Source organism: Stegostoma tigrinum, chromosome 12 (assembly GCF_030684315.1).
Source record: "Stegostoma tigrinum isolate sSteTig4 chromosome 12, sSteTig4.hap1, whole genome shotgun sequence".
NCBI classification, from domain to species: Eukaryota; Metazoa; Chordata; class Chondrichthyes; order Orectolobiformes; family Stegostomatidae; genus Stegostoma; species Stegostoma tigrinum.
Genome location: NC_081365.1, coordinates 4293818 through 4318128, shown reverse-complemented (window position 1 = coordinate 4318128; position 24311 = coordinate 4293818). Strand labels below are relative to the sequence as shown.

General features: G+C 41.4%; 1 protein-coding gene across 6 annotated transcripts in view; it reads right to left on the bottom strand.

Moving 5' to 3' along the window:
• Positions 1 to 24311, bottom strand: part of gbe1b (glucan (1,4-alpha-), branching enzyme 1b) — a 529949-nt gene that overhangs the window by 288165 nt on the left and 217473 nt on the right. For all 6 annotated transcript variants that reach the window (XM_059650083.1, XM_059650082.1, XM_048540405.2 and 3 more), the window contains exon 4: positions 23262 to 23387. In XM_059650083.1, the coding sequence (XP_059506066.1) occupies positions 23262 to 23387 (126 nt within the window). The remainder of the gene's footprint in view (positions 1 to 23261; positions 23388 to 24311) is intronic.

Here is a 24311-nt window from a genome sequence, read left to right as displayed (position 1 = left end):
GACAGTAATTGATTGGCACTTGTGTGGCATGAATGTTACTTGCCATTGGTCATCCCAAGAATAAATATTGCTCAGATCTTTCTCAAAACAGAGTAATTCAGTATCTGGGGAATTGCAAAATAGAACATAGAACATAGAACAATACAGCTCAGAACAGGCCCTTCGGCCCTCGATGTTGAGCCGACCTGTGAACTAATCTAAGCCCATCCCCCTACACTATCCCATCATCATCCATATGCTTATCCAAGGACTGTTTAAATAGTGCTAAACATCCTCACTTCTGAGAATGAAGGTGCAAAAGTTATTGATGAAGCAGGTGAAGGCTTTAAGTTTAGCCGTTTGTCCATGGATTGAACTGTGACTGCAATACTGGAAGCAAGGTGGCCCTCCTGGAAACAAAACTGAACCTCAGGGGCAGATTGCTGCTGAATAATTGAATCTTCACATAGTCTAGAAGCAATGTTAAGGGCCAATCCTCAAAATATATGTGAATAGGTGAATTTACTCCCTAACAGCCATTTATTCAATGGGAAAATGCCACTGTGTGGGTAGCTAACTAGAGTAAAGCTTCCCCTATATCTGAAAGTGTCAGGATCAACAAAAAGCTGCTTTGAGATCCATTGTAGCAATTCGCAGTGGGTCGAAAAGGTAGCTCACCATCACCTTCTCAAGTGCAGTTAAGCATTGGCAGTGAATGCTGGCCCAGATAGTGACACCAACTACTAAAACCTCATTTGCATCTAAAGGAGAAGAGTCAGGATTTCCACTACACTTTGTGTGAAGAACTGCTTCCTGACATCACCTCTGAACATCCGAGCTGTAAGTTTACAGTTATGCCTCCTTGTTCGGGAACACCTTATCAGAGGGAATAGAATTTAAAATGAGATGTAAAATGACTGCAATGGCATTTCTTAAGAGAATTGCAAGAGCAGGATTTCCTCACACAGGAAGGCAGCAGAATTTTTGGCAGGTTATTAGTATGGCAGACCCCAGAAAATGGTAAACAAAGTAATTCATTCAATAATGTGACAGAACAAATCAATCTTGCATGATAGCTTCTCACCCAGAAACATCGACAAGTTACCACTAAAGGAGTGAAGGCAGCACACAGGTTTCACCATGTAACAAACAAAGGAGGTTTCAGCTTCAATTTCATTTTTAAAACAAAAAACAGCTAGTCTTACGAACCAATTTTGAAATGTTGAACAAAGTCAGGATCTCCATGGATACAGAGGCCAGGTTGCAGCTTTGAAAATGAGGCCGATAAAGTGGCTCAATTCTGTAGAAAGTCAAAACACAGCAAAGGGGCTCAGATGCGGTGTGATAAATGATTCATTAGCATGTCAGGCACTATTTCCGAGTTATAGAAGCTTTGATTTTGTTTGATTGACAGAATTATCTCTGAAGACTCAAGTTGTGTAAGAATTGAGTTTCTCCGGTAACCTTCAGTTCTGACAGACCTGAATTCCATATGTTGGCATATAAATTCGTGCCATCCAACGTGCATCGCAGACATCATTCATTGAGAGGCTGCAGCTCACAAAGGTTACACTGATAGTCCAGCTGGGCAAGAAAAGAGGATCTGAATTTCTGTAGCAACTTTTAAACACCCTAGAGGCTTACAGTCAATTAAGTAAATCTGAAATTCTTCAATGGAATGATCACCAACTTTCTGCTCCTTGAATATTTCCAATATGTTAGGGTCACACGTGCTATATGTGAACTTTATTTATATACCTTAGACATCATACTGTGCACAAATTCACCCTTGACTTAAATCAGGCAAAACAGCTGCATTTTCTTAGATAACAAGGTGTAGAGCTGGATGAACACAGCAGGCCAAGCAGCATCTAAGCTGCTGCTTGGCCTGCTGTGCTCATCCAGTTCTACACTGTGTTATAGTATCAGAGATAATGGGAACTGCAGATGCTGGAGATTCCAAGATAATAAAATGTGAGGCTGGATGAACACAGCAGGCCAAGCAGCATCTTCTCAGCACCCTCTCTGATGAAGGGTCTAGGCCCGAAACGTCAGCTTTTGTGCTCCTGAGATGCTGCTTGGCCTGCTGTGTTCATCCAGCCTCACATTTTATTATCTACACCGTGTTATCTTGAATTTTCCAGCATCTGCAGTTCCTATTATCTCAGCTGCATTTTCTTGACCAGCTAGTTAAGAAGTCTGCCAACGGGCATGGTGATTTAATTTTAATCCACTAATACTACCATAACCCCACCATGCTCAGTGGTCATTATACTTGTTGGAATTTTGGCATTCCACACACTACAGGATCAACCTGCTGGACAGCCTCAAGAACAAAGTACAAGTGACCTGTGTAAGCTTGATGCTGAGACATGATGGACCAAAACAAATGCAGGACAATGGCTAGCCTGATCAAATTATTGCTCGCTGTACATTGTGCAAGCTCATGGAAGGTGGTAAAGACAACATTGTTGGCACCAATCCACTTCAAATTATCATGACAAAGGAAGGTGATTTTAAAAATTCAGCAACATGTTAAGCCAGTAGTTTCACACTGCTACATCACAGTTCTGGACAGAAATTACGTAGGTTTACAAAGCACAAGTGTTTTCTTTGAGATTCAAAAGGCTGGATATCCTCCTTCTGCTCTGACATTTTATGTTCTTAAACACAGGAGCAGGATCTCCATGGATACAGAGGCCTACTGGAGCAAGATTCTCTACTAAAAAGATACTGCAGCAAAGGGCCAGAGTGATATCAGGAACAAAGAGTATATCAGTAAAGTGATGGAAGGTGTCAGTAACAGTGCTATCAAGCAACACCTTCTCAGCAATAACCTAATCAGTGACATCCAGTTTGGGTGCTGCCAGAGCTACTTAACTCCTGACCTCATTACAGCCTTGGTTCAAACATGGACAAAAGAGCTGAATTCCAGATGTGAGGTGAGAGTTACAGCCCTTGACATCAAGGCTGCATTTGACTGAGTGTGGCATCAAGGAGCCGTAGCAAAACTGGAATCAGTGGGTATGAGGGGGCAAACTCTCCGCTTTTTGGAGAAATCCTTGGCATATAGAAAGACGTTTGTGGTTGTTAGAAGTCAGTTATCTTAAACCTAGGGTATTTCGACAGGATGTTTTTGGGGCAGTGTCCTATGTCCAACCATCTTCAGCTGCTTCAATGATGTTCACCAACGATTGCATAATGTTCAGTGCCATTCACAACTCCTCAGATAATGAAGCAGTCCATGTTGAAATGCAACAAGATCTGGACAATAACCAGGCTTAGAATGACCACTGCCCCTTGACTTTCAGTGATGTTACCATTTCTGAATCCCCCACTATCGATGTTCTGAGGGTGACTGTTGACCAGAAACTCAACTGAACTCATCATATTAATACAGTGGCCACAAGAGCAGGGCAGAGACAAAAATTGCTGCAAGTGTTTCACGATTTGATTCCCCAAATGCCGTATGAAAAGCACAAGTCAGGAGCGCGACGGAATATTTTCCACTTACCTAAACAACAGCTCACTACCATTCAGAACAAAGCAACCCACTTGTTTAGTACCACATCCAGCCCCCCTCCACCATTGTACACATTGCTTCGACTGACCAACAATCAACAAAATGTACTGCAGAAATTCACCAAGATTCCTTAGATAGCACCTTGCAAACCTATGATCACTTCCATATAGAAGAAACGGGCAGCAGATACATGAGAACACTAACACTTGCAAATACCTCTCTAAGCCTCCAATTTGGAAGTATATTGGCATTTCTTCACTGCTACTGTGTCAAAATCGTGGAACTTCCTCCTGAACAGCATTTTGGGTCAACCTACAGTACCTGGGCAGCAGTGCTTCAAGAAGGCAGCTCACCACAACTCTCTAAAGGTCAACGGGGGATGGGCAATAAATGCTGGCCAGCCTGTGGTACCAGTCCCACAAGAAACCTTGATTTTTTTTTTTAAATGGCCCAACAACTGGCAGATCCTGTCAAACAAAATGCCACTTTGACTGTCCAAAGTAGGTAGTGGGCCAATGTTCAGCCAACTATGCTTGCACATCTCAGAATGTTCAACATTAGATGTAACACTGCTATGGGACAAGATTTTCTAAACGTAGTAGAACCACTCCTTTTGCACTCACTCATCAGGCCATTCACAAGAATGCCAAGGTAATGGGGAGCATATTGTATACTGTGCAAGGCGACAGTGCTTCAGCAGGAGAGCAGCTGTCATGGAAACGCAACAGTTAAATCATGACTGACAAATAACCTCTGAGCCTTGTTTACAGTTAAAGTAGGAGGGTTTAGTCAGATTGGTCAATTATATTCCTGGGGAATGCACCAGAGAATGGCTACTGATTATGTTGTTCAAGTCTTTTTGTTTGCAAAGAGCCGGGTCCTGTTTGTTAATACATGCAGCACCAGTACAGACAGGAATGTATGTTGCAGTGAAAATGTCAACATTAAATTGATCATGAAAGCAATTCTTAGCTCACTTTAGACTATTCAGCAATTGCCCATTATAGAATCACATCAAATTTTGGACACTTCCTTGCATTTTGCAAGCATGGGCTGGTTGAGTACAGTTGATACTCTGCCTACTGCTAACAGTGAAACAACATTTATTTTGTATCCGAGGAGTTTTCTGCTCCTAGGATGCTGCTTGGCCTGCTGTGTTCATCTAGCTCTACACTTTGTTATTTCGGATTCTCCAGCATCTGCAGTTCCCATTATCTCTGACGCTACTTCGTATGATCCATCAGTCTTTAGGGCATAAGGCCTAGACACCAGCAGTAACACATCAACACAAATTTATTACCTATTCAAGTGACAGAAAGAATGCATTTTGACATGACAATAATGCCCTACATGACTGCACTATGTCTTTAAAAGAAATAGTTTTGCTCTGTTTCTCTTGCAGAGGGGTGTTGTCACAGTGGTACTGGAATGACTGCTTCAGAAGCAATGGGTAAACTGCTTTGAGCTCTCACGATTGTAAATTAAATGACGGAAGTACGAGTGGGTGGGGTCAGGCTCACACTGACTCAAGGCTTTTGTTTTGTATTCCGTTAGGATTTGGAGTTGGCTGCTGCAGCTGCAAGATGCAGCTCTCTCTTTCTCTCTGCTGTGGGCTTGTTTAATTTGGTGTTCCTTTCTCCTTTATCCATCTTCTATCTGCCTTCCCTTCTCTCCCTATTTATTTCAGAAACCCCTTACCCTCCCCCATTGCTGAAGAAGGGTCTAGACCCAAAATGTCAGCTTTCCTGCTCCTCTCATGCTGCCTGGCCTGCTGTGTTCCTCCAGCGCCACACCTTGTTATCTCAGATTCTCCGGCATCGGCAGTTCCTACTATCTCGAATAGACTGTAATAGGGTTACTAATTTATGTGATGGTCTACACTGCACGTGATCTGAAATGCATTTCCTATTCGTTCTTCAATTTGATCTATTTAAGCCATGATATTGTCTTACACACAACGTCTATTTTAAACAAACGCCTTTTTGTTGTAGGTGAAAATCCTGGAGCACTCTCTCGAAGGCACAGTGGGTGTACTTACACCAAATGAATTATGGCAGTTCAAGAAGACAACTCACCACCAGTTTCTCAACAGCAGAGATGAGCAATAATTGTAGTACAACCAGTGAAGCTCACATCCTCCAAATTGAATTTTATGAAAAAAAACACACTGGAAACCTAGTTACATCGAAACAATTTTGCAGAGCAATTGACAATGTGAATAAACACATAATAAATATTAGACTGTGTACTTTTTTGGTCCATAGCAACATTTGTTGAATTCAGACTCCTTTACTCCCAGCAATTCCACCATAAATCAACATTCACGGAAATGCTGAATTCTTGGAGGAGGACCTAGTTGAACTATTGCACAAAACATTCCAAATGACTTGTCCGATTTTCATATTACCTCAATGTCTGATAGCACTGTGGGTCTCAAGCCCAACCCAAACATATAGATCTGTAAACCCAAAGGGATGGAATCGTCATTGTTAATAAACATAACAATATGAACAAAATCCGTGCGCTATCCTTAATAGCGGTTGTAAAGTTTTATCCATTTGATACGCTGTTCAGCATGACCAGACAGCCTTCCACAAGCTAGAAAAGCCCGCAACAGGGTTATTGGATTTGTCTAAGAGCAACAACCTGCTGGGCAATATTTATGATATGATCTGTCCTCATGGTCCATTGTGTCTGGACTGCCCAAGATAAGCAGATGAAGAAAGGAGCTGGCATAGGCTCTTTGAGCCTGCCCCACCAATGTGTTCATAGCTCATCATCCAACTCAGAACCCTGTTCCTACTTCACCCTATTCAGACTGACCTCTTTAGCCCTATCTAACTCCTTGAAAACAATGTTTTGGCCTCAAACGCTTTCTGTAACAGAATTCCACAGACTCACCATTCCATAGGGAAAAAGAATTTCTCATGTCAGTCCTAAATTGCCTACCTCACACCCTTAGGCTATGATAAATGGTCCCGGACTGCCTGGTCACAGGATAAATGCAGTGTTCTCAATCCAGTACTGTTAGAATTGTAAATGTTTCTGAGATTTCACGTCCCCACCCAACCCACCATTCTTCTAACCTCCTATGAATATAGTCCTACCTGATCCAATCTCTCTACATATGATCACTCCTGCCATCCCAGGGGTCAGTCTAGTAAACCGTTGTTGCACTCCCTCCAAAGTCAGAGCATCCTTCCTCAGGTAAGGAGACAATACTCTTGATGTGGTCTCACCAATGCCCTAAATAATTGCAGCAAGAAATCGTGGCTCTTGTACTCAAATCCTCTCACTATGAAGGCCAACATACCATTTGCCTTCTTCACCAACTGTTGCATCTGCATGCTTACTTTCATGCTGGTGTACAAGGATATTCAAGTCTCATTGCACTTCCTTCCTTTCCCAATCTGTAGCCATTCGAATAATAATCGGGCTTCCTATTTTTGCTACCAAAGTAGATAGCCTTGTATTTCTACACATTGCACTCAACTACCAAACATTTTCCCACTTTCTCAACTAAATCTCACTGAAGCATTTCTGAATCGTCCTCACAAACACCACACAATACCTGCACGTCAACTGCAATATTTTCTTCATGTTTATATTGAACTTTGTTAGCTCATTCACCAACGTCTAACCCCAAGGGACAAATGGATACTTGCAATGCAGCATTATATCATGGCAATCCTAACCTGCTGCTGTTGCATGTATCAGTACATAGAACATAGAACATAGAACATAGAACAATACAGCGCAGAACAGGCCCTTCGGCCCTCGATGTTGCGCCAACCTGCGAACTAATCTAAGCCTCTCCTCCTACACTATCCCATCATTAACCCTGTGCTTATCCAAAGACTGTTTAAATTCCCCTAATGTGGCTGAGTTAACTACATTGGCAGGCAGGGCGTTCCACGCCCTTACCACTCTCTGAGTAAAGAACCTGCCTCTGACATCTGTCTTAAATCTATCACCCCTCAATTTGTAGCTATGCCCCCCTTGGACAAGCTGACATCATCCTCGGAAAAAGACTTTCACTGTCCACCCTATCTAATCCTCTGATCATCTTGTATGTCTCTATTAAATCCCCTCTTAGCCTCCTTCTCTCCAATGCCTTTCTCTCCTCAGCCTTTCTTCATAGGGCCTGCGCTCCAGACCAGGCAACATCCTGGCAAATCTCCTCTGCACCTTTTCCAATACTTCCACATCCTTCCTGTAATGGGGCGACCAGAACTGCAAGCAATATTCCAAGTGAGGACACGCTAGTGTTTTGTGCAGTTGCAGCATGACATCACAGCTCCGGAACTCAATCCCTCTACCAATAAAGCCTAACACACTGTAAGCCTTCTTAACAGCACTATCAACCTAGGTGGCAACTTTCAGGGATCTTTGTACATGGACACCAAGATCCCTCTGTACATCCACACTACGAAGAATCTTTCCATTGACCGAGTATTCTGCCTTCCTATTGTTCTTCCCAAAGTGAATCACCTAACATTTATCTGCATTGAACTCCATTTGCCGCCTTTCAGCCCAATTCTGCAGTTTATCCAAGTCTCCCTGCAACCTGCAACATTCTTCCACACTGTCCACCACTCCACCGACTTTAGTGTCATCTGCAAACTTACTAACCCATCTACCAATGCCTGCGTCCAAGTCATTTATAAAAATGACAAACCGCAGTGGTCCCAAAACAGATCCTTGAGGCACACCACTAGTAACCGGACTCCAGGTTGAATATTTTCCATCAACCAACACTCGTTGCCTTCTTACAGAAAGCCAGTTTCTAATCCAACCTGCTAAATCTCCCTCAGTCCCATGCCTCCACATTTTCTCCTATGCTGTCCCTATCGCTGGGAGTGTTTGATGGGGTGAGGGAACAGTGCAGAGGGAAGCTTTACTCTGTATCTAACCCCATGCTGTCCCTATCGCTCGGAGTATTTCATGGGGTGAGGGAACAGTATGGACCAATTTTTACAGAATGAAACATGTCTAAAGAAATGATGTTGCCACAGTCTTTTCTAGGCCCAATGCTCACAAAAGTCTCTGTTGGATTCCATGAAAAACCCATCTTCTTTTAGAAAGACACTTAATGTCTCAACTTTCATACATTCTTGATGCGCAGATAATTTGTTTACTACGTTAACTTTGTAAATGCATGTTACAAATGTTTCATATATTTTAATTAGCTTTATCTTGCACTAAGTTCATCTTGGAAGTGGAACAGTCAAATGAGAGCCTTTTTCATTACCTTAGCTAATTGAGAATCTTGCCAAGACGATCTTCGCAACTGTACTGCGTCCTGATCTTCACTGGACAGTATACATATTGAGGACTTCTACAGTTCACACACACTCTTAGCTTTATCAGCGACCCTGTAAATACGGCACAAGCCATTTGTCCTCCTCGGAACTGTGAAGCTGAAATGGCCATACTGAAGTCATCTTGTGAGACGTGGTTATCCCGATCACATTATTCCATGCAGTACTGTATGCAAACTCATGAACAGGTCTAAGGCTGCCTCCTTCAACTTTAAGAAGCATCCAGTCTAGGTCAGATTACCCTGGAAGAGCAAGGAATCTCAAAAGTCTGAGCAACAGATGAAATTAGCTGCATCATTGTGCAGCTATCATTGCTACCAACAGGATGCTGCTGTTATATTAAAAAAACACGCTGCCCATCACTGAAACAAATAGTGTGGAAGATGTATCAGAGATAATGGGAACTGCAGATGCTGGAGAATCCGAGGTAACAAAGTGTGAAGCTGGATGAACACAGCAGCATGATGTCAGTCTCAGAATGATGCCAGTAAGTAGGCTGCTTGTCCCCAAATTATACCAAAGAGGTAAAAACCAAAAGAACTGTGGATGTTGTAAATCAGGAACAAAAGCAAAGTTGCTGGAAAAGCTCAGCAGGACTGGCAGCATCTGTGAAGAAGAAAACAGAGGTAATGTTTTGAGGAAGGGTCACCCGACCCGAAACGTTAACTCTGTATTCTCCTTCACAAGTGCTGCCAGACCTGCTGAGCTTTTCCAGCAACTTTGTTTTTATACCAAGAGGTATGTTCCATCGGGTGTTCACAGGTACTGCCCACACTGAAGTAGCCTGTGCTTGCAAGCCTTAAAAACGCATCCAACATGATATGATTCTGCAACTGAACAACATTCACTAAATAATCCAGATTATGGGAAGAATTACACTGTTTGGCAATTTTTAATTGGTTATCAGACACGCATCACGGTATGTTTGCCCTGAGTTTTGCACACGAAAAACACATCATATATACACATACATTTAACAATTTTCTCTGGTTCATCCCTCACAGTAATGTCTTGATCGGAGTCAGCCTGTGGGGTTTAAATTTAAACAAAGCTCAATAGTTAACCATCAGTCATCATTTAACTTGTACATTCTCAATGGCAACACATCTACCAAATACAGTCCACTAGTCATTCAATCAACTCTCTATTCTTATACAATATAAACTGTTGATCCCTTTCATATTGGAATTTTGGTAAGCATTTTGTTAAGTGCAACATGAAAACTTTGACAAAATGGTTTTTCCTAGCAATTTTTGTGTTCTGTACTATTCAGTAACAATTTATTAAATAATCCTGACTGTAGCAAGAAGTGCGCATAAAAATAGATTATTTGCAGCTCAAAATTTGATTTACTTTCACGTATTTGAAGGAATACTTGTTCGCATCCTGTTCTTTGTTAGCAAAAAGGTATCCACACATTTTCAATGCAAGAATAACTAGGGAGAGAATTCCTCCTGGATCCCTATGTCAACATTCTGATCCCTCATAATCAACGTACTTTTAATTTAATCAGTTAACTTAGACAGTTAACAGTACATACTGCATCTGTATGCTAACCATAGTCCAACAAAACGGCATTGTCCCATTCTGTACATGTCGTTGTTCCCATCCTGAATTGGTTTTCTTGCTTCTCATGATGAGTCCAAGCCAAAAACATCCATTCATCTTCTAATAAAGTAGATAGAGTAGTGAAGGTGGCATTTGGTAAGCTTGCCTTTTGTCAGTGCATTGAGTACAGGAGTTGGGAGGTCATGTTGCAGCTATACAGGGCACTGGTTAGGCCACTTTTGGAATACTGTGTGCAATTCTGACCTCTCTACTATTGGATGGATGTTGTGAAACTTGAAAGGGTTGAAAGATTGACAAGAATGCTGCTTGAGTTGGAGGGTTTGTGCTATAGGGGTAGGCTGATTAGGCGGGCGCTATCTTCCCTGGAGCGTCAGAGGCTGAGGGCTGATCTTAGAGGCTTATAAAATCATGAGGACTATGGATAGGGTGAATAGCCAAGGTCTTTTCATTGGTGGAGGACTCCAGAAGTAGAAGGCATAGGTTTAAGGTGAGACAGAAAAGACTTAAAAGGAGCTAAGGGACACCGTTTTCATGTAGAGGGTGGTGCAGCTATGGAACAAGCTGCCAGACGAAGTGCTGGAAGCTGCTACAGTAACAACATTTAAAAGGCATCTGAATGAGTATATGAATAGAAAGGGTTTGGAGGGATATGGGCCAAATGCTGGTAAATGGGGCTAGATTAATTTAGGATATGTGGTTGACACAGACAAGTTGGACTGAAGAGTCTGTTTGCGTGTTGAACAACGCTATGACTCTAATGTTAAAGTCCTGTTTTAAATTATTACATTCAACATGCAATCACTTGTGTAATTTAGGAAAGACAGCAGCAAATGTAAAGCATCACCCTACACTGTCAAAGTAATAAACTATTTTAAAGAGACAGAGGTTCATTTTCACATTCACTGACCAAGCAAGGAGACAGAGGGATGGATTCTTCATCTGTTGCAAGTCATGCTCACTCATCACACTCTGTGAACCTGCATCAAGTCCCAAGCAGGCACTGTCAGTTTGAAAATTCTCATTCTTGTTTTCAAATCTATGGCTGTACCCCCTCTCCACCATTATTTCAATCTGTTTACTGAATGTGAAAATCACAAACAAAGCCAGCAATTACTGGCCATTTCCATGTGCTATTAGAAAGGTGGCTGTGAGCCACTTGCAGGAACTTTTGTGGGGTATAGTAGCACTGTGGTTAAGTTACTGACCTGGTATTCCAGAGGTCTGGAGTATTGATACAGAGACCATTGGAAAATTTAAATTCGGTTCATTAAACAGACACTGAATAAAATGTTAATCTCAACAATAGTGACAAGAAAATACTGGATTCTCATAAAAAGACAAATTGGCTAACTGAAGTTCATAAGCGTAGAAAACATGTTGATCTGGCCTAGATGTGATTTATGGCCCAGGACCCTCACCCCTCTGAAATATCTGAGCAAGCTGCTTCAGTTTATCTTAAAGGTAAATAGGGATGAGCAATGACTGTCAGCCTTGGTGGCACTCACAAATGAACAAATCTTAAAATAAACAGTAAAGTCGTTCAACATTGCTTCTCAAACTCAAAGTCTACTAGCGAGAAAATTAGGCCCAGCAGGTGTATGAGAATACAACCACCAAGTTTCTCTCAATCCTTCCACAGCTTCCAGTTGCCTGCCACTTCAATTCGCCACCATGTTCCCTGGCCACCTTTTCTATCTCAGGCCTGCTGCAGTGCTCCAGTGAGGCCCAGCACAACTTGGAAGAAAATGGGAACAGCATCTCATTATATGCTTGGCAACTTTGCAACCTTCAGGAGTCAATATAGAGATCAATAATTTTAGAACCATAACACCTTTATCTTCCATGTCCTTTAGCCACCCCCAACACCAAAGGCTTTGTCATGACGTGAATTGTTTTCAGAGCAATCCATTCTCATCCCCTTACAGGCATCATTATCATCCATCTAGCTTCTCTTCGTCCCCAACATAAATGCCACTTTTTCTCCCAACTGGTACAATTTCTGAAGGAAGGTCACTGAACTTAAAATGTTAACTCTGCTTTCTCTCCACAGATGCTGCCAGAGCTGCTGAATTTCTTAAGCAATGCCTGTTTTTGATCCTGACTTGTAACTTTGTTGTTCCTTCATCACTGAATCAAAACCCTAACACCCCTTCCTGTACAGTATGGTGAGTATACTGATACCACATGGACTGCAACATTTTAAGGCAATAGTTACCTGCACCTTCTGAACAGCAAATCAGAGATGGAAATAAACACAGAGATAATAGGAACTGCCAATGCTGGAGAGTGAGATAACAAGGTGTGGAGTTGGAGGAACACAGGAGGCCAGGCAGCATCAGAGGAGCAGGAAAGTTTGACGTTTCGGGTCTGGACCCATCTTCAGAAATGGGGGAGGGAAAGGGGAATCTGAAATAAATATAGAGAGGGGGAGGCAAGGACCCTTCCTCAGAAATGGGGAAGGGAAAAGGGACCCTTCTTTAAAAATGGGGAAGGGGAAGATCTATCACCCAAGACCAGCCCAGCTCATCCCCACCTCCTTAACCTGTCTGTCTTGTCTCCCACCCAGCCACCCCTCTCTCCTTACTGACCAACCCCCATCCCAGCTGCCAACCTACACTCACCTTTACTGGCTCCATCCCCGCCTCCGTGACCTGTCCGTCTTCGCTCCACCTATCTGCTCCTCAATCCACCTTCCATCATCGCCTCTCCTGCTCTGTATTTATTGGAGTCCCCTTCCCCTCCCCCATTTATGAAGAAGGGCCCAGGCCCGAAACATCAGCTTTCCTACTCCTCTGATGTTGCCTGGCCTGTTGTGTTCATCCAGTTGTACACCTTGTTGTCTCTGGAAATAAACTCTGACCTTGTCATCAATACTCATATCCTACGAGTGAACAAACAACAAATTCTAATCTCAGTTGCTGGAAAAGCTCAGCAGGTCTGGCAGCATCTGAAGGAGAAAACAACTGTTAACGTTTTGGGTCCGGTGACCCTTCCTCAGAACCGAAACATTAAGTCTGTTTTCTCCTCCACAGATGCTGCCAGACCTGCTGAGCTTTTCCAGCAACTTTGTTTTTGTTCCTGATTTACAGCATCCCAGGTCTTTTGGTTTTTAAATTCTAATCTCATTCAGCCTTAAAAGCCCAAATCCTTAACTCTTACATATTTTTGGGGCAGAGATATTATGGAGGGGTATTGGATCCAATGGATATGGATGAGTCAATCAGCACCGGCCAAAGCTCCTAACTTGTTTGAATAGTTCCAGACATAAGGCAACCTGTGGAAAAATCAACTCCCAGGCCAATTTCTGTGTACTCGACTGCATTTCATCTTCTGCATTGTCCTAAAGCACAATTCCCAGTCTCTGTATTTGATGTCTATCTTCCATCAGAGATTAGTTAAAAAAAATTACCTCTGCGCTGCCTACATTATAGCACTAACCACATTATCTCTCACAGGTGGAAACTACTTTGGGATGTCCCAGGGTTGTGGAAGACACTGTTATAAACTTAAGACTTCCTTTTTTAAAATTGCAGTGTTCAATACAGCAAAAATTGATAGTAACAATTAATTATTTCTTATACTACTGAAATAAATGTACATAGGCAGATTTCTTTTACATTAAACTCAGCTTGTTTATTCAGGCACTGTTTTAGATGAGCACAAAGTATTAGCTGGGAGGAAGTCTGAAATACAATGAAGTTTCAAATAAACTTGGCAAGACATTTTAAATTGTGATTTGTAAAATAATTTAAGCATGGCTAACTGTGCAAGACTGAGAAGACAATCTATCCTCAAAGGCAATGCTGCTGGCTGTTCATCAACCAACCAAGGTGAATTAATCCCAAAGCAGATAGAATAAAAAAAAGAAATCCTACCCTGGCAATGTAGTGCAGCCACTTAGTAGTAACCTCGACTCTGGCAACAGGCAATACAACACATGCTAGTTTCAGGTCTATGTCTAAGACTGGAATCCATGAAATGCATTCTTACCCAGCTAGATGACAGCAGAAAACCATCAAATGAAGATGCTGTCAACTGCTGGTGGTCCATAAAAATGAGGTAGAATGGCTTAAAGGTGTCACAATTTAAAAAGATGTCATTTGTGACTTCAGTAAGTGCCTACAATACAGTAGCACATGGGAAGAAATTGTATTGGAGGAATTCAAACACGGATTTCAGGGAAAGATGGGCACGCATTAAGCGGAGATAGCAGCAATTATATCACATACACATAATTAACTGATTCAAAATTACAGAGTTGGCAGACACTAACTGGTCTATGCAAAGGCAGAGTATCTTATGAGGGCCACCTCGAGGTAATGCAAAGAGAAGAAACAAAGTTAATGAATTCCCAAACAATTAGAAGCAGCTGCCTGGCCAAAGATGGTTTTGCAGGATGTAACATCAAGAATCCTGCATGGCAAAGAGTTTTATTTTATTTTGAACTTGTTCTCTCTTTCTCTCCTCAATATTCCTTCCCCAATTTCCCTATAGCTTCCTGCATCTTTGCCCAGCCTTCCTTTCATTCCTAGGCAAAAAGAAGGTTGGTTTATTCCCCATGCCAGCAGCCTTTGTCCCTTTCCACGAAGCAGAAAACTAACCAAAAATACACCAGTTGTGAGGACAGATTTCAAAAGGAAATACCTCCTAAATAACTTCACTGAATTTTTGAAGAGGTAACAGAGAGTTAAGGTAGTAGATGCAATTTATCTAGATTTGCATAAGGCCTTTAATAAGATGATTGAAAAGGTCAGAGCAAGTGAGGCAGCAAACAAGGAACTGAACAGATTGGCTCCAAAACAATACAGAGTGGCATGAGAGGGTAGCTATGAATGATAGAAGCAAGATGGGAGATAGTGTCCAACAAGAATCAGTGCAATTCACAACTTGCATCCAACACTTGATTTTTGAATCAAAAAGCATAAATTTCCATTTTGCAGACAACACCAAATTAGGACAGTCAGAAAATGAGAGTTGGATGTTGTCGAGATGGTAAAACTGAGCAAAAATTCAAGTTAAATAAAGCCATAAATAGGCTTGCAGTACAGAGAAAAAAACTGGCAAATTATTTTCCAGCATGGATAAATGAGAGATGTTACATTTGTTAAGAAAAATAAGGAGGTCATATATTACCTGAAAATTAAGAAACTGAACAGGGTAAAGGAACCAAGGCATCTCAGAATACAAAGACAGGAACTGAAACTGACAAAAGTTGGTAACAGCACAGCAAATGGAAATTAAGTGCTAAGGCTTATTTCTAAAGGCTAGAATTGAGAAGCAGAAAAGGCTTGATAAACTTGCATAAAACGTTGGCTGATCAGAGCTCGGTTCTGTCATTAGTTCCGGTCATCGGCCAGCGGACTGGGTGCAAAACATTTTCAGGATTGGTATAAACTATCAGATTACACTCATCAGGAAAGGCCATCAATATAAGATAGTCACCAAGATTCCGAAGAAAGTTCTTTATCCAGTGAGTGGTTACAATGCAGAACATGCTAATACAGGGCACAATGGAAGTAAACAGTATAGATGCCTTTAAAATGAAGTTACGTTAGTAGATGAGAACAAAGTAACTACAGGACATAGGACTTTTGGTCCAAAATGTTGACTTGTTGCTCCTCTGATGCTTTCTGATCTGCTGTGTTTTTCTAGCCTCACAGACCCTGGCTTCCAGCATCTGCAGTCCCTACTATCTCCAACAAGATAATGCTGATTGAATTACATAAATGACAGGATGGGTGAAGTATTCATGCTGGCAAAGATTTTTCTATTTTTATGTACTTGTTGCATTATAAAACAATGTTATTTCATACTATTTTGCCAAATAACGGAACTTGTGCCTTAACAGACTCCTCAGATAAAGTTCATCTTTATTTGTACTACCAAAACAGACATAGAGAGATTGGTGAGTGTATGGAATGAGCTGTAGAGGAAGTAGTGGAGGAAAGTACAATTACAACATTTAAAAAGACATCTGGATGGCTACTCGAATAGGAAGGGTTTAAGAGGGATATGGGCCAAATGTTGGCAAACGGCACTAGATTAATCAAGGACATCTGGTCAGCATGGATGACCAAGGGACCTGTTTCCTTATGAACAACTCTATTAATCTACGGTTCTTTTGCCATTCACCATAAATCTGTGCTTTCCCTTCTTGATTTTAACGAGTCGCTCCCTTGTTTATCTGTCTAAATACCTCATGACTTTTTAAGGTGACTTTAAACAAGTCACTTCAGTCATAAGGAACCATTTCAAAATTCATTATAGGATCAAACAGAGTCAGCATAGCTTCATCAGAAATTATGCATGACAAATTTACTAGAATGCTTTGAAAAGGTAACAAGCGAGATAGATAGGGGGAAAGCAGTGCATGTAATATACGTGGATTTTCAGAAGGCATTTGACAAGGAAGCACATATTAGACTGCTTAATAACGTCCATGCTGTTTGAGCTAGCAAAATAAGCATGGACAGGGGATTATCCAACTAACAGAAGTCAGAGATTCGGGATAAGGGGAGACATTTTCGGATGGCAACCGGGTGGTGTGCCACAGGGATAAGTGCTGCAGCCACAGTTATTCACAAAATATGTTAATAACGCGGATGAGAAAGCGAATGTACTGTAGTTAAGCTTGGGGAGGCAGGAGTGAGGATGACACAAAGAGGCTAGAGAGAGGTATCGATAGGTTAAATGATTGGGCTAAAACTTGTTAGATAGAAAATAAGGTGGGAAAATGTGAGGTCATGAAGTGGCAAGAAGGACATAGGACCTGAATGTCATTTAAATAGAAAAAGACTGCAGAAAATCACATAAGAAAGGGATTTAGGAGTGTTTGTCCATGATCTCAAAAGTTAGCATTCAAGTTCAGCAGGTAAACAGGAAGGCAGATGGAATGTTTGCCTTTATATCAAAGGGAAAGGAGAATAAAGTGGTGGAGGTTTTGTTAATGAGGCATTAGTTAATCAACAGCTACTGTGGACATTTTCAGGCCCTTAACTATGGAACGAGCCACTAGCATTGGACACAGTCTGGAGAAGGTTCACTAGGCTGATCTTAGGTATGGAAGCTTTGTCATGAGGAGCTGTTGAGTAGGTTGGGCTCATACTCATTGGAACATTGAAGAATGAGAAACAACCTTATTGAAGCATACACAATTCTTCAGGGAATTGAAGAGAAAACGCAGTGAGGTTGTTTCCCCTTGTGGGAGAGTCTATGATCAAAGGACGTAGTTTCAGAATAAGGCACAACACATTTAAGACAGAAACAAAGATCACTTTCTTCTCAGAGGGGAGTGAATCTGTGAAATTCTTCACCAGAGAGTTATTGAGGCTTAGTAATTAAGTATATTCAAGGTTGAAATAGACATTTTTAATCAGTAGGGACATTTAAGGTCATAGGGATAAGGCAGCAAAGTGGACTGAGAATTATTAGATCAGCCATGATCTCAACGAAAAGTAGAGCAGATTCAATGGGCTAACAGCCTGCTTATGCACCTGTCTTAAGGTCTTATATCCTTCAAGAAACAGGGTTTCATGGCTGGTTGACTGATTTTCTCACTCTTCATCAAGGACAGAGAGGTGCATGAGGAAACTGGAGGGCTGTCTTCTGGCCATTTATCTGACCTCTTGATCATACCTATAAACTGACTGATGGTTTACAAACCAGAGGCCCAGCGATCCTAGGAGTTAAAGGCAGACATGTTCTTGGTCTCTGCCCCTCTCTTCCAAAACACTTCTCATTCCACCTTTCTTCAGTAAAGAAGCAACAGCCTGAACCAATTGCACATGATGATTTAAGTCTGAACTTGCCATATGCCACAATCTCTGTGGAATATGAAAGCTTTTGGATGCATTAAATAAGTCTCAAACTCAACAGACTGAAAAAGACAGCATAATCTTATTTCTTTTTCCCAGGCAACAGAACTGACAGAAACGGATCTGACACTGGCAGTAAAGTAGAGGACTGAAGGCAACCATCTGCCATGTCAATGTTACAGTCTGCACCTTGCAAGGGGAGGACAGCACTCACACCACACTCTAGGGAAAGACAGACAACTGACAGTTTATTACTGCGATGTCACCTATATTCTAGGAGGAATATTTGTCACTTACCTGCAACAAAACACCTAAGAGAATGGGTTACAAACTAAGATTCAATTTAGTGCATCACAACTAAATACACTATTGCACCCTCAGTCTTTAAACTGTAAGATGGTCAAGAACCGTTTTGCGCACCACCATCTAAGTTTCCAGGTTTTAGTTATTAGTCAATAACAAATCCCAAGGAATTGGGTCAACATAGTTCATCATTTATTGTAATTTCTTTGCCACATAAAAAGTGACACATAACATATTTATAGTTTAAATATCCAAATAAACTATGCAGAAACATTCCATTTTCATTATTATCTATTGGCTAGGACGACTAAAGACCTTTTGGTGATGAAAATTTCATCTCCACTTAAAAAAACAAAAGCTGAATCCATTTCAATGATAAAATGTTTCTCTACCAGGTATGAAACTGATCCAAGGCACATGGTCAATTGCATTAGATCCAATATTAAATCTATTGAAAGATTTCCTGCATTCTAACATTTACTAACCTTGACAGGAGTAGATTCGCACTCCCTTGAGACATGAGCAGTCAGATTCAACATGTAAAAGGAAAATGTACCAGCAATAGCTGCAAAGGCAGTTTTATTTTAAGGTCAATAATCCTTTGTTCTCAACCTCCCATGCCTCTTGGTTCAGTAAATCACAATTAATATCAGTATAAAGAAGAAAGAACAGATATATGATTCCTTCAATTTTGAATTGAAGAAACTGATCCAGTGTGACTGCTAGAATTTCAGTGATAAGTGATGCTTGACATGCATCCATTTCCCCATTAACTATGGCAAACCCAAAACACTACGCATATGACAAAATGCTGCAAATGTGTCCTGTGGCTAGGAAACCAAGGACTGATTGGGGCACTCTCATCACTGGTGATGGGCCAATTTTTGAAGATGAATTATAAATGCATTCAGTGTAGCAGCAAGTGGCTAAGATCAAGTGCACTTTTTCTGGTAGTAGATTTGTGCCAACGACAATTTGCAGTGATGCTTAAATATGGAAAAATGCTCCCTGCAGCAGGACCATTCGCAATCAGAGGATAAATATTTTAGTAATTCTCGATTGAAGGACCAGAATCATGGTGTGGATGACTGTTTTTGAATGCAGTTGGTTGTTGTAATCTGGAATGCCCCACCTGAAAGGGCGCTGTAATAGATTCAGAAGTAACCTCGAAGAGAAACTGATGAAATGACACAGAAATTTTTAGACCTGTGGGAATAGAGAATTGGGCTGAACTTATTGGATAGCTCTTTTAAAGCATCAGCATAACTGGATTCCTTCAACAGGATATCATTTCACAATTTAATTACCATCACCTCCTCAGGAGTAACAATGGATGGCCATCAAATGCTGGTCTTGCCAGCAATACTCACATCACATAAAGGAATGAAAAAGTTAGTCTGTGCATGAAACTGATGGCAGGCCTGATTTTGTCCTCAGCCACTATGAGCAACTGCCAACCATACTTAAGCACACGTCAACAGACTTCCTGTTGGAATTTTAAACAGGGCTTGATTGAAATTACGGAAAAAACTGTGAAGCACCTGAAATTGAATCAAGCACAGAAATTGAAATAAAGATGGGCAAAGAAAAGGTGGAGGAAGGGAACGGCAAAGACATCAAAAATTAAGATCTGAAAGAATGAGACTCATCACTTGGGGAAAAAAGTTCAGTGATAGAGGGAATCATTCTCAGAAATAAGACATTAAAAGTAAATTTATTCAAAAACTCATTTCATCAGTTTCTCTTCGAGGTTACAACCAACTGCATTCAAAAACTTCCTCCTGAGGAAGGATCATCAGATCCAAAACATTAACCCTGATTTCTCCCCACAGATGCTGTCAGACTTGTTGAGTCTTTCCAACAATTTTTGTTTTTGTTTCTCATTTACAGCATCTGCAGTTTTTCAGTTTCTAAAAGAATATTTAGCTGATGGAGAATAGAACAAAGGGTAAAGAACAAAGAACGAAGAATGAAGAATGAAAAGAAAATTACAGTACAGGAACAGGGCCTTCGGCCCTCCAACATGCTGCCCATCACAACTAAAACCCCCTACCCTTCCAGGGACCGTATCCTTCTATTCCCATCCTATTCATACATTTGTCAAGATGCCCTTTAAAAGTCACTTTTGTATCTGCTTCCACTCCTCCCCTGGCAGCAAATTCCAGGCACCACCACTCACTGTGTAAAACATGAGACTCATACATTACTTTTAAACCTTGCTCCTCACACCTTAAACCTATTGGCTGCTAGTAACTAACTCTTCTACCTTGGGAAAAGCTTCTGACTGCCCACTCTGTCCAAGCCCTTCATAATCTTGTAAACCTCTATCAAGTCTCCCCTCAACCTCCATCATTCCAATAAGAATAATCAAAGTTTCTCCAACCTCTCCTCATAGTTAATGCCCTCTATGCCAGGCAACATCCTGGTAAATCTTTTCTGTACCCACTCCAAAGCCGCCACATCCTTCTGGTCATGTGGGGGAATTGAACATAATATTTGAAATGCAGCCTAACTCAGATTGTATAAAGCAGCAACATTACCTGCCAATTTCAAAACTCAATGCCACGGCGATGAAGGCAAGTACACCATCTGCCTTGGTGACAACCTTCTCCACCTGTGTTGTCACCATCAGTAGCCTGTATACCCGTACACACACATCCCTCTGTCTATCAGCATTCTTCAGGATTTTGCCATATACTATATATTTTCCATCTGGATTAGACCTTCCAAAATGCATTACCTCACATTTTTCGGGATTAACCTCTACCTGCCATCTCTCTGCCCAAATCACCAACCGATTTATACCCTGCTGTATCCTTTGCCGGTCCTCATCGCTATGCGCAATTCCACTAACCTTTGCATCATCAGCAAACTTACTAATCAGACCAATTACGTTTTCCTCCAGATCAGTTATGTCCATTACAAACAGCAAAGGTTCCAACACTGATCACTGGGAACACCACTAGTCACCGCCCTCCGTTCAGAAACACACCTTTCCACTGCTACCGTCTGTTTTTTTAATGACCGAGCAAGTTTTTTTTTATCCATCTCACAAGCTTACCTCTGACCTTGTGCGACTTTACTTTCTGTATCAGCCTGTCATGACGGACCTTGTCAAAGACCTTACTGAAGCCCATGCAGACAACATCCACTGCCCTATCCTCATCAATCATCTTCATCACTTCCTCAAAAAACTCAGCTGATCTAGTAAGACACAACTTCCTCTTCACAAAACCATGTTACTTCTCACTGGTATGCCCATGCACTCCAAAGTGAGAGTAAACCCTGTCTCGAAGAATCCTCCCCAGTAATTTCCCTACCACTGACGTAAGTCTCACCGGCCTGTAATTAGCTGGGTTATCCTTGCCACCCTTCTTAAACAACGCAACAACATTGGCTATTCTCCAATCCTCTAGGACCGCACACCCCCCTCCCCTTGCCAGTGAGAATACAAAGGTTTCCCTCAAGGCCTCAGAAATGTCTTCCCTTGCGCCTCTCAATATTCTGGAATATATCCCATCAAGCCCTGGGGACCTGTCTACTTCATGTTTTTTCAAGACCCCCAATACCTCTTCCCTTTTGATCTCAACGTAACGCAAACTATCAACACATCCTTTCCCAGACTCATCATCCACCAAGTCCTTCTCTGTGGTAAATACCGACACAAAGTATTCATTTAATACATCATCCATTTCCTCTGGTTCCACACATAAATTCCCTTCCCTGTCCTTCAATAGGCCAACCCTCTCCCTGGCTAACCTCTTTCTCTTTATATTATGTATAAAAAGCCTTGGGATTTTCTTTAATCCTGTTAGCCAATGACTTTTCATGACCCCTTTTTGCCCTCTTGACTCCTTGCTTAAGTTTCTTTTGACTTTCCTTGCATGCCATCCCTGCCTCATGTGTTCCCAGCCTCCTAGCCTTGATAAATGCCTCCTTTCTCCTTTTTATTAGGGTCACAATATCTCTCATTATCCAGGTACCCTAAACTTGCCATACTATCCTTAATGCTTACAGCAACATGCCAGTCCTGACCTCCCAGCAACTTACACTCAAAAGCCTCCCACATGTCAGATGGTGATTTGCTCTCAAACATCTGCCTCCAATCTACTTTCGTCAGTTCCTGCCTAATGTTGTTGTATTTAGCCTTCCCCCAATTGAGCGCTTTCATTGACAACTACACTTGCCTTTACCAATCAGTACCTTAAAGCTTGAATTATGATCAGTGTTCCTGAGCTGATCCCCTAGTGAGACATCAACCACCTGGCCAGGCTCATTTCCCAATACTAGATCCAATACGGCCCCTTTCCTAGTTGGACTGTTTCAAGAAACCCTTCTGGATGCTCCCTACAAACTCTGCCCCCTCCACGCTCCAAGCGCTAAGTGGGTCCCAGTCAATTTCCAGCTTTATCCAGTCAATTTAATTTGTATACAAATATACAACAAGATATCATTGCAGTGTAGCTTTTGGAGAGCATTTCACACAGAATATCCTAATCTCTGCATTAACTACGCATATAGTCACTCAAAGATGCTACTCCACTTAGAGAAAGTAAAAATTAGCTTTACTGTCACTTCTTCAAAATCAGTCCAATTCCTTTTCCCTTTGTAGAAAGCGCTAATGTATCAAAATGCAATTCAAGGTATTTCAATTCGTTGGTGTTAACTGGCTAATGGAAATTTCCTCAGTGGCTTACACAGCTGGTTCTTTTCAAAGCAAGGTTAAATGTTATGCGAAATTCAATTTCTTACCTCATATCGCTCAGGTGGATCCCAATGCACCCAGTCGTAAGTAGAGGCATTCTGCTCACGTATCACATATTGTGCCCAGGGAGAAATGCGATATAGCTGTTGGCCAGCTGTACACTCTATCACCACCTTAGAAATAAAATAAAATGCGTATTACTTGCTTTTGCTCCAAATTATTTTGACCAAATACAATAGTGTTCTCTTCAAAGATAACAAGGTGTAGCGCTGATTGAACACAGCAGACCAAGCAGCGTCAGAGGAGCAGGAAAGCTGACGTTTCAGGCCTAGGCCCTTCTTCGGAAATGGGGGAGGGGAAGGAGATTCTGAAATAAATAGGGAATCAATGTTCTAAACGTAGACATGGTCGTGGTTGGGGAAAAATTGGGAAGGCCTAAATGTGGACTGTAGTCCATTGGGGATGATCTGGTTCCATAAGCAGGTACTAAGAAAGGTGATGTGGCTGTTGTACCTGGTTTGCTTCAGGACGTGGTCGAGCAGTTTCAAGGCCGAAGAGATTACAAGAGAGTTGCAGTGGGAGAGAGATCCCCTGAGATTTCTTCGGAGGGAGGAGGGTAACTTCTTCAGGTTAGGCATCCTTAGAACACGCTTCGCTCAATGTCTCTTCAAGATCAAATGTCAAGCGATACATGCTTGTAGATAAATTTTGTTTTTTTGGGCATTCGAGATTTACTTCAGGGGGCATTTTTCAGTTTTCTCTGGCTTTTTTTTCCATTCTCATCAGCTCATTTATTAGGTGATTCAGTCACATTGTCGTTACTACATACTACATTTGAGTTGACATACACTTAGAAGAACAGGTTTTGAAGAATTCATATATATTCTTAATCATTAATTTTCCAGAAGTTTTAATTTCCTCTCCACTTATACTTAAACTGGTACAGAACAACAGTTATAAGTTGACTACAGAAGTTTTTTACCCCCACAAACATAACTTGACATATGCCTCTACTCAAGAAGAATGCAACTACCCTAAGCTTACAACAGACTAGTAAGATTACTCTTAATGCGTTTCCATTATATAGTCACAAAGGT